Raw genomic sequence first — 14194 nt, forward strand, 5'->3', positions numbered from 1 at the left:
ATATAAGTCTGTGTTCCCCATAATAAATTTGGCATTGCTTCCCGACCCTCAGCTGTGTCCTAGCCTTTTTGCAGTGCCCTGTCCCTTCCCTTCAACCCACGAGCTGTGGCACGCACCACTTGCCCTTTGTGGCTGAAGATGCTGAGGGCTGGAGTTTCTCTGTGACACCAGCGCTCCACCGCAGCCCCTGACACCTCGAAAGTGGCTTCTGAACCTTCACGTGTAGCCATCAGCTTCCTGGTATCCTGAGTGGCCTGTGAATCTCTCTTGGTACCAGAGAAGAGGTAGCACCATGTCCTTGCATGCTGCCAGTGGAAAAGGGACCAGGTTTGTGCACAGTGTCTGTGCAGGCTCCCTGTTGACAGCGCACAGAGCGCTCCAAAGATGCAGTTCACGGCCTTGCAGGATACTGAGGAGACACTTTCCCCTGGGGGGAGCTGCCCCTCTCCATGGACTATCTAAGGAGCTCCTGGCACAGCTTAGACCACAGCCCTAACTTTGACAGGCCCCAAGGCTGGGGAGAAGAATCCTACCCAGCTCTGCATTGGAGAGGGAAGGGCTGTGTCTGAAGGGCTGGCAGGCATTTCCTAAGGGCTGTTCCCTAAACCTTGGAAGACTAAGGAGAAGTCAGTTGAACAGATCAGAGAAGGGAAATGCTCCCTGCTTCTGTTGAGATATGTACATACCAACTCCAGAGTCATTTTGCAGGCCCTGACAGAAGAGCTTTCTGGCCATCAGGACTCCACAGCCCAGACGGAAAAGGTGGAGTGGCAGGAGAGGATGGATGGAGGGTTCAGTGTCCAGGAGCTCCTGTGAGTGTTAAGCTTTCTTGCTTTCTCTGGGCAGGGGTGGGCATTGCTGGGCTTTAGGAGGCCCTCTGTCAAAGAAGGAATTTTGCCGCCTCGTCGTTTGTAGCACAGACAGGAGAAGGGAGCACTTGGGCTTGGGCAAGTCCCATATCCAGTGTATCAAAAAGGAGAATAAGACCTAGCAGGCAGGAAGCTGTTCAGTTGAGAATACCTGAGCTTCCTGGAAAAGGAAGCTGATTTCTGGAAGCTTGTTTCCCTTTCTCAAGGACAATTGTTTCACCTGCATCAGGGACAAAGGGTGACACAGCTCTAGTCAGGGAATTCCACCATTCCTTCAGTGGAACTAGAAGGCTGTTGGAAGTCACTCCAGCTGCCATCTGTGGGACATAGGATGTAGTCTTGGTTTTGAAAAGGAGACTGTTTTGCTCTTAAAGACTTGTTTGTCTGTCCCATTCTCACAGACCAAAGCAGCTGGCGGTAGCTGAGAGAAAACCCTCCTTCTCAGAGCAGTAGCTGGCAGTGGAGGAATGGCAGCTCCAGAAGGATCTGCTGAAGGAGGAGAAAGCTGACCTTACCCAGGCACTGGCAAAGGTATGGTCACTTTCTTCCTCGGTGGCACTTGTGGGAGAGGGAGTTGCACTGGCAAGACCAGCCCAGATGCTGTTCCAGGCAGTAGAAGGCAGGGACAGGCTTGTTCTCCTTCTTGGAAAGAAGCAGGACCAGGCAGTGACCATTGCCCTGTACTTGGCACTGGTGAGCCCACGCCTCAAATCCTGTGTTCAGTTTTGGGCCCCTCACACCTAGAAAGACATTGAGGGGCTGCAGTGTGTCCAGAGAAGGGCAAGGGAGCTTGGGAAGGTTCTGAAGCACAAGTCTGATGAGGAGCAACTGAAGGAGCTGCGGGTGTTCAACCTGGAGTAAAGGAGGCTGAGGGAGGTCTTCAGCCAGACTTCCCTGAGTTTAGAAATGACCCTGCCAAGCCTCCCCTCATTGCATGCTGCTGCTTGACACACTGAAGGAGGTGACACCTTCCTCTTGGGCTTTTAGTTTTGGGTTTTGTTTTTTCCTGAGGAGGAGTATTCTGGTGTCGTCTCACTTCCTTCAGCAAGCAAAGTGGCTTTTGCTCAACCTTTCCTGAAAGTTTCCAGCACTAGAGTTTCAGTTTGTAAGGTGTCAGTTCTGGAAGTACTGTTGTAGGAAAACCTGTTGTTTGGGGGAGGAACATTTGTGGGAAAGGAGCTGTTCTGGTCCCAGGCAAGCCAGTAGGACCTTACACATCCCTTTGGAGTTAGCAGTGCCTGTGCCTTGTGGCAGCCCTGGGTATTAGCATATGCTGTGTCATGGGCATGGGAATTTAGCAGAAAATACCACCCCCCCCCTTGCATCCCAGCTGATCCTCAGGGATCAGAGGGGCTGGGTGTGGCTGGGCTTCATTTCTGATTATAGCCAATTAACACTGTTAAGACCAGATGGTCAAGTTCAACAGGAGAACTTGCACAAGCACAGATGCACAACTGGTGCAGTTACCAATCCGGTGCCATAGGTCTGATCACATTCCCTAAGCACTCATATGCTCCAGAGTCACCAATAGTGCTGTTTATTGAAGCAATAGGAATGCAAGTTCAGGATTGCCAGTGATAAATGGACTAACTACCTAAATGTTGGTGTCTGTCACGACAGAAAGTGCAGCAAGGGAGACCTAAGCACAAGACAGACAGACAGACAGACAGATAGATAGATAGATAGATAGATAAAATATCTGTACTCCTGGGTATGCTAGAATGCAACACTCCCTTCTCTCTTTAGTGAGCCTGCCTTTTAACACTTTTGCTTTTTCACAGGGAAGGGAGTGTGTCTATTGGCTGCTACAGAGGCGTGGTGCTCTTCTGTGCCTCACTGAAGCAACAGCGGTGCGTGAGACCTCTGCTTCACTCCAGACATCCCGCAGTTTTCAGGCCTTGCTGGGGCCAGGTGCAAGACAAGCAAGAGGCCCAGCTCCTCTTTCTCTCCTCCAGCCTCACCAGTGAGGTCTTCACTGTCTTAAAGCAACAGTGTACCATTCTGACCATTTACCAGAGTGTGCCATGCAGCAGATGCTCTGAAACTTTGAGCCCACAGATTCCAAAGTGGCAGGGTCTGGCTCCGCACAGAGCTCCCGAGGAAGGACTCCAACTGTAATTTGCCCTGCTTTCAGATTTGCCACCAGCCCGAGTCAGCTAGCAGGGGTCTGGAGCAGCTGCTCCAGGACTTCTCTTGCCAAGGGCACACCCTGGCCCAGGTGACCAGAGAGAAGAAGTTGCTGGTGCATGAGAGGGCTGCCCTAGAGGCCCAAGTGGCAGCCATGGAGCGGGACCTACAAGGCCTTTCAGAGCAGCTGGCAGAGGCCAGGTAAAGGCAGGAAGGAGACCTCCTGGTGGGAGGGACAGGACTGAAGGTCTGCAATTGTAAAGGTGGTAAGCACTACAGGAGCACTAATTGCATCCCGTGTACTCTGCAGATGCTTTTCACCTTCATGGACAATGGAAGAGTCTGGAGGAAAAAGTAAAGTAGACTGTGATTTGAATGTTACTTTTTGGGCAGCTTAAGCTGGCAGAGCTCTCCTGAGCCTTGGGCTGCCGTTTGTGAGCCCCTGCACATTCCTGTACCAAGTCCCACGAAAGCCAACTTGGCTCTGAATTGAATAGTAGGGAAACCATGCAGACTCTCACTGAATCCTGAAGTTTCCCTCTGGTTTTGGTTTCTTCTTCTGTGCTTCTGAACAGCAATCTTTCCTTGCCAGGTAGTTTGACATGGAATCTTCAGAATTCAAGGCCCTTACGTGCAAACACTGTGAGTGGGTCGCTGCCATTTAGGGTGAAGCTGGAGGGTCACGCTTGTGGTGGTATAAAAATGTGTAATTAATAAGGAAATCGTAGATTTTGCATATAAGTTTTTGTATTGTATTGTATTGTATGTATGTTCTGTCCGTTCATTGGTTGATATTTGACACAGTACCATATAAGGTTATGTTCAGCCCCTATCTTCTATGACTGGTTGTAATTTGCATGCTCCACCTAAACCCCACCTTCTGTTCTAGTGCCTTCCTTACCCATGTTATTTAAGGCTGAAGCCATTTTGTGTACTGCTCTTTTGTGCCCTTTTGTTCCTCCCTTTAAGCTGTTCAGTTGCCCCGCTACTTTTATAATAAAATCACCTTACCAGCTGCACCCAGAAAAGTTGTGGAGGTCTTTATTCCAGCACCAACCTTTGCAAATGGTGCCCCATGTGAGGAGCGACAGCTACAGTAGCAAGCAGCAGCAGCAGCTGGTAAGGTGCAGCAGATCTCAGTGAGCTGACTCTTCACATCTGAGAGCTTCACTACCACGCTTAGAGAGCCATTGCAGCTGGACGGCAGACCGGCTAAAGGACAAAAACACCGCACAGTAACGCCGGAGAGGTGAGCAAGCATTTTAATTACCCCTTTTACAACTAACATCAAGATGGGAGCTCACCCTTCAAGGGAGGAGACTGAGATGTATGGATATTTAAAGGACCTGATCAGAAATCATGGATATAAATTAAATAAAAGGTCTCTGAAAACACTTACTAGATGGATTTATAAAAATATGGACCCCGTTCCTGAACTAATCACCTATTTGGAGTGGGCACAGATTGGATCCTTACTAACAGTTGCAATGCATAATAGAGATCGCCATGCCATAAAAGCTGTTGATGTGTGGAAGACAATTTTTGCGATAATGAAACATATTATAAAATTGGAAGAACAAAATAAGAAAAATGTGAATGTGGAAAGCACACAAAATGGCGGATCAAAAGACAAGGGCAAAAAGGACGCGAAGTTAAATAATTCTTCACAAAATGGCGATGGGCCCTGGAGCGTGGGACGCCCTGACAGGAAAACAGATGACACGAAAGTCTGCGGCAGGAAATTAGGAACACCAAAGGGTGGCTCGGCTCATGGCGCGAAAAATTCTACTATGTTCCAAAATGGCACCTCCGTGGCAACCAACACCATAGTAACGGAGGCCCATGATGACATATGCGCCACGCCCACATCCAGTGACATTCTTAACATCCAAGATGACGGTGCCCAAGTAGCTTCTGGCTCTCAGAATGTAAACATCCACCAAAATGGCGCCGCCCAGGGGATGGTTGCCGGTAGCTCGAGGCCTGCAGTTAACATCCACGGATGGGCCTCAAATTCAGAACTAGCTTTCACCACATTTGGTAAGCAACACCCTTCAAAAGAAACAACCACTACTAATTCAGTAAAACCAACACCACTAATGGACACAGTAAAAAAAGAATTAAGATCGATCTTGATATTGGAAAGAGAAGGTCTAACACCAACTGCACTACAATTGCAATACAAAGCCATGACATATAAAGACCTGCCTGTCCAAGAACTAGGCTTTCAATCTGTATTACAATTGGTTGTGTCTATACCGGATGTGGTCCAAGTTTCTCAGTGCGAGAATGGTGATGTCACTCTCCGAGCTGTGACAGATGAGACAACGAAACATATTGCAGAACTTGTAGCCCGCCAAAAGAAGAAGAAGCACCGAACCCATCAAATCATCTCCAGCGAAAAAAAAGTAGTGTTTTCAGAAAAGCTTGAATTTTTGGAGTAATCATGAACATTCTAATTAACAACTAACTACCTCAAATTCTATCTACTGCTATTACTTCTTGTTTATGGGTGTATATGTTTTCTTTTTATAAGTGTATGTATTAATGGGTATCTTTTATTTAACCATATTTGTAATGCAATTGCTAAAACTCTTCCTAAATATCATAGTTCCTGGGAAACCAGTGAGTAGCTTAAGTGGTAGCAACCAGGGACAGATCCCTTTCCCCATTCATTAGTCTTTCAAGGTTGACGTCCCCTTCGGGCTGTGAAATGGAAACCAAAGGCGGAGCTGAGAAGTTGATTCCTGGTGCAGAGGAGTCGACCTCAGCTTGCGCAGGGTACAAGTACACCTCAGGAGGGAGGTGCTGCTCGCACAGTCCCCCCTGGTTGAACGGCGGGTACTGGGCCGCATGGCTGGCAGACCCACACGACCATGCTACTTTTGATATTTAGGAATAGGAAGTTATTTTCATATTTATGATTTTGTTGTAAAATTGAATGATAAGTATTTTCTTTGTTACTAATATGTTTGCTGAGTTTTATGTCCAAGGGTAAAAAGGCGATTGCAATGATGAAAAAGAAAAACATCTAGAAGAAGAAAAGGAAAGCTTCTATAACAAAAGGAAAAGAAGGTGAAGGATCATTAATAAGAAAAAGAAAGCTACATGGCCAACAAAAAATAGACAAACTCTAAAAATACATGCATATCTCTCTATATATGTATATTAATTAATGGTTTTATATGTTGTTTTATATATTCTACTTGTTTGTAATGATATGATGTTTTGTTATTAACATATATGTATTAAGTTTCTTAATTTATTTTTTATAACAATTACCGTAGAGACTTGAACACCTGAAAGCCTTACCTCAAGAACACAACACCCCTATCTGCAAATAAAAATAAGAGGGGGAATAGAGGTGATGAGTATAAGCAATGTTTAACCCAATAACGTTTACAAAAAATTTTTGATTATGTTTAACAGTTATTAAGTTCACTATAAGCACATATTTTTTTTATATTCAGTTCACAAAATGTAATTTATATATATGATTTATGTATAATCAGTTAAAACCCTATGATTTCAAAAGTGTGATTGTGTGTATGGAAGAAGGCCTCCATGACTGTTGTGAGAGAATGAAGATGAATGCATGGATGCAGGAAATCAACAAATTATAAGATAGAAACTTTTACAACATCTAAGATAGATATAGTCATAAAATCTGAAAAATAGGCCTAATGTCAAGAAACTGTCCATTAAGATACTAGGTTCCTTTTAACTCCCAGGTTGAATACGTGTTAACTAAATAGTTCATGGTATATTATGGTCTGAAGCAGAAGCCATAGAAAGTATAAAAAGGTCATGAAAAACTAAAAATGAAATAGAAAGATTGAAGAATGGTTTACAGGATAATGGTCTGTAGGATGTGGTCATGAATAAAGGATTAGCTCATTGGTGTAAATTCCACCGTGAGGTGAGAAGGATATATGAAAAGAATGTGAAAAGAAGGCTCATGTAAGTTGATTGTTGGTATAGAAGGGAAAATGATTGGCAAGGAGTGGATCTAAAAGAAGAAGAAGAAGTTATAAAGGGATTCAAAGAGGAAGGAAGAAGAGGTGTCCCCATATCCAGTAGAAATAGAGAATGGTGAACACAGAAAGAAAATTGGTAAGAAACCCACTTTGGTAATAACGCAGAAGCTGTATATGGATGAATGGAGTGAGATAAAAGTTCTACTTCTTTAGACCTTCGTTATATCTTATAAAAGTTTATTGAGTCAATTATAAGGTTACATCAGCTGACTTTATCAATTGTTAGAATATTCATAATTATATCATCTAGCTTTCCTGGATTTTTTACAATGTTCATATACTCTTCCCTTTATTCCAATCAAAGTTAATAAAGCCCTAACAATCCCCCTCCTTTGCTATCCCGCACATACTATAACCCAGTTGAAATAAAGTTTGTAAGGTCAAGTGCTGGGGTGTTGTAGACATTTCAAAGCCAATTTTTCAAATTTATAAAACAAAAAAGGGGGATATGTGGTGGTATAAAAATGTGTAATTAATAAGGAAATCGTAGATTTTGCATATAAATTTTTGTATTGTATTGTATTGTATGTATGTTCTGTCCGTTCATTGGTTGATATTTGACACAGTACCATATAAGGTTATGTTCAGCCCCTATCTTCTATGATTGGTTGTAATTTGCATGCTCCACCTAAACCCCACCTTCTGTTCTAGTGCCTTCCTTACCCATGTTATTTAAGGCTGAAGCCATTTTGTGTACTGCTCTTTTGTGCCCTTTTGTTCCTCCCTTTAAGCTGTTCAGTTGCCCCGCTACTTTTATAATAAAATCACCTTACCAGCTGCACCCAGAAAAGTTGTGGAGGTCTTTATTCCAGCGCGATCTCCGGACAGGCTGAAAATCTTGAGGGCCTTCTGAGCTAACTCTTGTGAAGCATGTGCAGGACCTAGAGTTGGTTACAGTAGCAGCAGCAGCAGGGAAAGGTCTTTTGACTTCTCAACAGTGTCTGGGCATTCTGGCTCACCATTCATGTCCACCCACCTCTCTAAACTGCCAAGTTCCTTTGGGTGATCCCTCTTCCTCTTTAAACAGAGCCAAGTCATTTGGGCTCCCATCTGCTTAGGGAACCATAAGTAAAGGTAGCAAGTTTTTCTGGTACCTTCCACTGAGTTAAACTGCAGGACCTTGAGCCACAACTGACTGGAAAACCTCCCACGGTGGGTGTCAGGAGCAAGAAAGTGATTTCTCTTCATCTCCACAATTTGTAGGTCTGCGAAGGAGAGCGTGCAATGCAGCCTCTTTGAGGCTCAGCAGCACGTTTCTCAGCTGGAGATGGTCAGGAGTCGCCTGCAACTCCAAGTTCACACAGTCACGCAGGCCAAGGAGGTGATACAAGGTGAGAGCCTTTGTTTCTGGTGATCCCCCTGCCCAGAGAAGTTGCTATGAAACCAGCTCTGTCCACTGAGCCCCTGGGGAGAGAAGGAGCTGGGGGCAGGTCCTTCCCAGACTGAAAATGAAAGGGCTTGAGGTCAGTAAAGTCCTACTGCTTGTGTAGACTCTGAATCTTACCCTTTGTCGTGTTTGCAGGGGATGTCAAGTGCCTTCGGCGTGACCTGGAAGCACAGAGATCCCTCATGAAGTGGGAACGGGAAGAGGTGGCACAACAGCTGCAGTGGACAGAACAGCAGTGCAGCCAAATGCTCAGGCTTTGGGAATGTGCTCAGGAAGAGGAAAAAAGAAAGCTCCTGCAAAACCTGGTAGGAATCAATACACCTCTGAATGTCTCAGGCAAGCTTTGTGACTGCCCGTAGCAGAATAACTGCATGAAAGGGCAGCACTCCTCTGCCATAGGCCAGACCTTGCTGGGCAAGACAACAGAGCCAAGGGCTCGTGCTGGAAGGCCCATGAAGACCCAGAGGACTGTGCTGGGAGAGTAAATGCAGCCACTGATTGAGTGAGGAGCATAAGACGAGTTCCCCAGAAGGCTGCTGATCCCTACCCAAAGCATGGCAGCAAAGGGCAGGATCTTCCCGACTCTCCCCTGCCATGAAGCAGGTTGCTAACGTTGCTGCCAAGTGCAGTCACAGGAACTGGCTTCCTTTCTTTCTGTCCTTCCACCATGGACAGAGAAGTTACCTTTGGTCTTGAAGCCTATGGAACAGGCTCCTTATTCCTGGTCCTTCAGTTGGTGGCCTGTGACTAGGGCATTGGGGTACTGGCCTCCTCCTGGCCCTGGAGTCCGTCTGCAGCTTGTCCTGCATGAAAAGGCCTGTGAACTTTGACTACAGAGCCTCTGAGAATAAGGAGGAATCCTGAGGAGAGAGGTGCCAGGAAAGGGGCAGCCACAAGAGAGGGGAAGGGGACCTCTCCACTCTTCCCCCTGCTGAGCCTCCTTTTCAGTTCCTTGCTCAGACAGGATTTCTGGAGGGCACAAAGGCACTGTTGGGCACTGTTCAGGTCAGGGGTTGTGGGAGGGATGAAGCTGCCCTTTCTTTATTCGAGGAGCTTGGCTGGGGCTTCACGTCCAAGTGTCTTCCTCCCCTCATCAGGCAAGTGAGCTGGAAGGCCAGCGTTTGGAGACACAGGAGCTGCTGAAGCAACAGCAAAACCTTATGGCAGAGGTAGAAAGGGAGCACGAGAGAACGCTCTTTGAGATGATGCAGGAAGCTGCCACTGTGAAAGCTGAACAAGAAAAGGTAGGAGGCAGAGCCAAGCAAGAGGGCAAGACTGTGAAAGGAGGCTTTGTGTGGTGCTTTTGAATCTTCTGGGCTCCCTCGGGTTAGTGCTTCTCTGGACACCGCCCATCTGGGTAGAATTGTCTCTCAGATGCCCCTTTGTAGACAGGAGTGATGCTTTAGCAACCATGGGAGCTTGGGCCATGAGGGACAGGGCCTCTCATGTGAGAGGCTCCCAGAGCATAGATTGAAGGAAGGCAGGGACAGCGTTGCAGGCCTGAAGAGAACACAAAGCCCAGAACTGTCTCTTCTTGCACAAGAGGAGGGACAGGCTGGCCAGCAAGGCTATCAGACACTTCAGCAATGCCACCCATTTCCTCTTAGCTGCCTAAGAGCTGGCTGGAGTTTCAGTCATGGCTGGACCATGTTCATACGGCCTGTCTGACTTAGGAGTCTGTGCCTCCCAGTGGGCAGAGGATGTCCCAGGAGAGCAGCAGCCCAGTGCTTTGGGAATGCATGAGCCTATCAGTCTTTGAGGCTTGCCACACAAACGTGTGTGAAGTTTAAATCCATCGTGTCTTCCCTTCTGTGCAGCTCCTGCAAGAAGTCGAGCGTGAGAAGACTGCACTGTTGGAGAGGCTCTGCCAGACTCAGGTAGAGCTGCTCCAAACCCAGCAGCAGCTAGGGCAGCTCAGGCAGCAGGTGAAAGAGGAGAGAGAAAATGGGCAGGTAAGCCTGAGTAGCCCACTGGCAGAGGGGAGGGCCTGCAAGGTAGACCTGAGGACTGAGGAGGGAAGGACTACAGCAGGCCCTGAAAGCACAGAGCCCTGCAGGCTCCAGAGATGAGCCCCAGGAAGGAAGGCTTAGGCTGGAAGCAGAGCTGGGTGCAGAAGCAGAGCCAAGTGGCTGAATGAATGGGATTTTGAGCTTGCCAGAGGGAAAACCCGAGTGTGACGGCAGGTCCCAGGAACTTTCTCTCCCTTTGTGTTTGCAGAACATCAAGGAAAAGCTGGAAGCAGAGCTGCAGGAAGCTCAGAGTCAGATGAAGGCAGTGGAGAGGAGGCGAAAGGAAGAAATGGCAAGACTGCAAGATGAAATCAGTCTCCTGCTTCAGCACAGGGAGGCTCTACAAAAGCAGGGGAGTGAAACAGCGGTAGGCACCGCAGTCACGCAACAGGTGCTCTCTGCCCTTCTTGCCTTTCCATTGCAGAGCAGCAGGCTGCTGGGGGTAATCCCTCTGACTGCCATCCTGCTGTGGTCTGCGTTGCAGCTGCTCTGGAGGAGACTTACTGGGCCGCTGACTCTCAGCTGCCACCCAGGACAGCAGGGCTAGTCCTCTGGCCGCTTGGCCAGCAATCATCCCCATGCATTTGTGCTGGCCTGTGACTGCCAGCCTAGTTTTCTGAGGTGTTTGTTCAGCTGAACACGGGACCCAGACAGATTTGGGAACAAGTTGACCTTATCCATTGTGTGTCTTGTCCTCATTCAGCGTGGGGTGAACTTTCAAGCTGTTCTTTCCCTTTCCTCATCGTCTCTGATATGGCTGACAGTGACAAGCTGTAGTCTCGGACTGCTTTGCTCTGTTTGCCTGGAGGTGGCAGAGTGGACATGTCAGCTCGCAACCTCACACCAATGTTGTGTGGCAAGTTGAAAGCCATCTCCTCCACCTTTCTCTGCAGGTCCTGCAAGAAAAGGCACGCGAGAAGACAACTCTCTTGGAGAAGCTGTGCCGGACTCAGGTAGAGCTGCTCCAAACCCAGCAGCAGCTAGAGCAGCGCAGGCAGGAGGCAAGAGAGGAGCGAGAGAATGGGCAGGTAAGCCTGAGTAGCTCGCTGACAGAGGGAGGGCAGTAACATCTGCAATGCAGATGTTGGGAATGAGGCAGGAAGGACCACTGCAGGCAAGTCCCAGCAGGTGATGGGTGTCAAAGCTGAGCAAGACCTGTGTGAGGCACAGGAACTGTCAAGGCAGAAGGTGCTGCAGGCTGAACACTTGCCTAAGATTTGAAGGAACAGAGGAGACAATGGGAGGAGATAGAACATCATAACAGGGAGCTGCAAGGGTGTCTGCAGTCTTTGGAGGGTGACGGGAGTAGTTGGGACGAAGTGGAGCGGTCATTGTTGCAGTCATTTCTCAGAAAATCTGTGAAAATGTTTAATGAATCAGTTTAAGAGTTCTGGAGGCGACATCTTTGTGAAGCCTTACATTTGAAATGTGATCTCTGGGGGATCTCTGCCAGCCACCTTTCTGACACAAACCAATTGCTTGTTCCAGATCTACAGAGGCGAACCTGCCAGCAAACCAGTGGCTGCAGCAGCCCCCTCTAACGAAGCCTCCACTCCCCAGCCTGAGAACTCGAGCCCCAGCAGTTCATCCAGCTCACACCTGGACACAGAGCAGCTGCGAGAGCTAAGAGAGGAGGAGTCCCTGAAGCTGCTGAGTACATCTTGTGTATTTCTTGTCTGCTAGAGCAGCATGCTGTGTGGATGTCTCAGCATAAGCTGTGCCACATGTTCCTCCTCACTGTGCTGTCACAGAGGGGCTGCCTTTTGGATCTGCTGGAAACTGCTATCTCTGCTATGAAGTGAGCATGTTGCATTTTGCTTCTTTCAGGGAGCACTGTGAGTGTGGAAGATCCACTGAAGAAATACACTGAATGGGAAAACATTGGCAAAGGGTGAGTGCGACCACACTTCCTTCAACAAAACCAGGGGCCAGGTGTTTTGCTGGTACCACATTCAAGCGGGAAGTCAGGCAAGCTCCCAGTGTGTTCAGACACGGGGCTCAGAGTCTCCTGTCTCTCAGTGCTGATCAGAATTTCTTTGCTGCTCTTCTGTTTCTAGGGGTTTCGGCACCGTGTACAGAGCATTCGATGCTGTCACGGGAGGAGAGGTTAAGTGCCAACAACCCCGCAGCTTTTGCAGCTCTCGAGTGCTCTCCTCTGTGGCTGGAGCTCTGGGTCACCGCTCTTTGCTGCACAGGCTGTTCCCCTGAAGCCCAGGCTAGAGGCAGCCTGCAAAATGCATCTGGGGCAGACTTTGTCCTTCTTCACTACCTGAAAGAATGCAAGGAGGGCAGCGTTATCTTTCAGAGAAGGACACGCTAGCGTGGTCTCAGTTGATAAATGGGCATTAACTGGCTGACGGCGACTGCCCTCATTCAGGCCCAATTTCTCTTCATCCCAGGTTCAGACACAGAGAGGATTTAGCGTTTTTTCCACCAGGGCTTTCATATTGAAAATCTAATGCAAAAGCCAATCAAGGAGAGACCACGTTTGCAACACAGCTTTGTGGTTCAGTCCTAGTGAAGCTAGTTGGCACACACATTGACCAATGAGAACGTGTTTACCAAGAGCAAAGATCTCTCCTGAGCAGTACCATCCTGGTTTGGTCTGGTGTCCAGGACAGCCCATTACAGAGATGCTATTTGTAATAAGCAGACACGGTAGTGTCTTAGAGAGTCCCACTGCTCTTTGGGGGTCCAGCTCCACGTTCCTGAATTCTCATTTCTGGCTGTCAGCAAAGACATCAGAATCTTCCTGCTACTTCCTTATCCACCTGCACTGCTGCGCTTGGGAACTGTGCTTTGAGAGAGGTGCTCAAGGAGTCTAAAAGCACTAAGCCCCTCTTATCACCTAGGCCGTATCCAATTGCAAATCTCAACCATTTGCTCTGTAATAGGATTGCTTTCCTGCACAACTGAGAATAGCAGCAGTTTGTGAAATACACATCAGACCCCCTAGAAAGGCTAAGGGATTACCAGCTGTTTGGATACACTTTCACAAGAGCATCATTGCTTCTCCTGCAAGAGACGTCTCAAGGTCATGGTTTTCAACGTCATTTTAGGTGGCCATCAAGCTAGTCAATCTCCATCAACAGAGAAAAGAGGAACTCCTGAAAGAAATCCTGGTCTTGAGGGAGAAGAACCACCCCAATATTGTTACCTATGTAGACAGGTAAGCAGTTCTGGTGTTACCACGGGAATGTTCATTTACAGGCTTTCAAGGCAAAGGTAAAACGCCCTTGACTCCCTGGCAGAAAATGGATCTTTTCATTACTATTAATCTACTTGGATAGCATGTATGGGAGGAGATTACATTTTGTCTGCATTAGTGCTTCCTGGCAGACACAGTTGGAAGACTGTTTTCCAAAACCTGGATCTCTTACTAAACCAACAGCCTCTACGTTCTCTCCCTCCATCTTTTCTCAAAGGGTTGACCAAATTCTGTCCTCAGTGCTGCACCCCCTCCTTGCCTGGATAAAAGTTGTGAAAATTGTGTCTCCTTGCTGCTGGAATGAAGGGTGGAATTCATGTGTTAAGAGGATGAACCAAATGATGGGATGTGTCCCAGTTCTAGGTTCATCTTTGCTGTTACTAAACGTCTTTTTGCCTTTGCTTGCCACCTTAGCCAGCTTCTTTTTTCATGGAGACTGCAAGCTCTGTACAGCCCAGGCAGAATGTCTCTTTCTTTTAGTCTGTCTTCTGTTGGGGATGAAGAGGAAAAAAGCAGAGAGGAGTGGGAGAGATACCAAGCTTGGAGGAAAATATATG

At 47.6% G+C, this 14194-nt stretch overlaps 1 protein-coding gene across 1 annotated transcript in view; it reads left to right on the forward strand.

Moving 5' to 3' along the window:
* The first annotated feature begins 1332 nt into the window (after positions 1-1332).
* Positions 1333-14194, forward strand: part of LOC113951528 (serine/threonine-protein kinase PAK 3-like) — a 26609-nt gene continuing 13747 nt past the window's right edge. Inside the window, exons 1-13 of the mRNA XM_027652588.1 lie at positions 1333-1400; positions 2651-2719; positions 3004-3197; positions 8237-8364; positions 8556-8725; positions 9518-9664; positions 10238-10372; positions 10638-10777; positions 11319-11457; positions 11918-12083; positions 12257-12320; positions 12487-12535; positions 13489-13598. Coding sequence (XP_027508389.1) covers positions 3151-3197; positions 8237-8364; positions 8556-8725; positions 9518-9664; positions 10238-10372; positions 10638-10777; positions 11319-11457; positions 11918-12083; positions 12257-12320; positions 12487-12535; positions 13489-13598 — 1295 coding nt within the window. The 5' untranslated portion in view covers positions 1333-1400; positions 2651-2719; positions 3004-3150. The remainder of the gene's footprint in view (positions 1401-2650; positions 2720-3003; positions 3198-8236; positions 8365-8555; positions 8726-9517; positions 9665-10237; positions 10373-10637; positions 10778-11318; positions 11458-11917; positions 12084-12256; positions 12321-12486; positions 12536-13488; positions 13599-14194) is intronic.

Source organism: Corapipo altera, unplaced genomic scaffold, assembly GCF_003945725.1.
Source record: "Corapipo altera isolate COAL_440 unplaced genomic scaffold, ASM394572v1 61286, whole genome shotgun sequence".
In the NCBI taxonomy this organism is placed as follows: Eukaryota; Metazoa; Chordata; class Aves; order Passeriformes; family Pipridae; genus Corapipo; species Corapipo altera.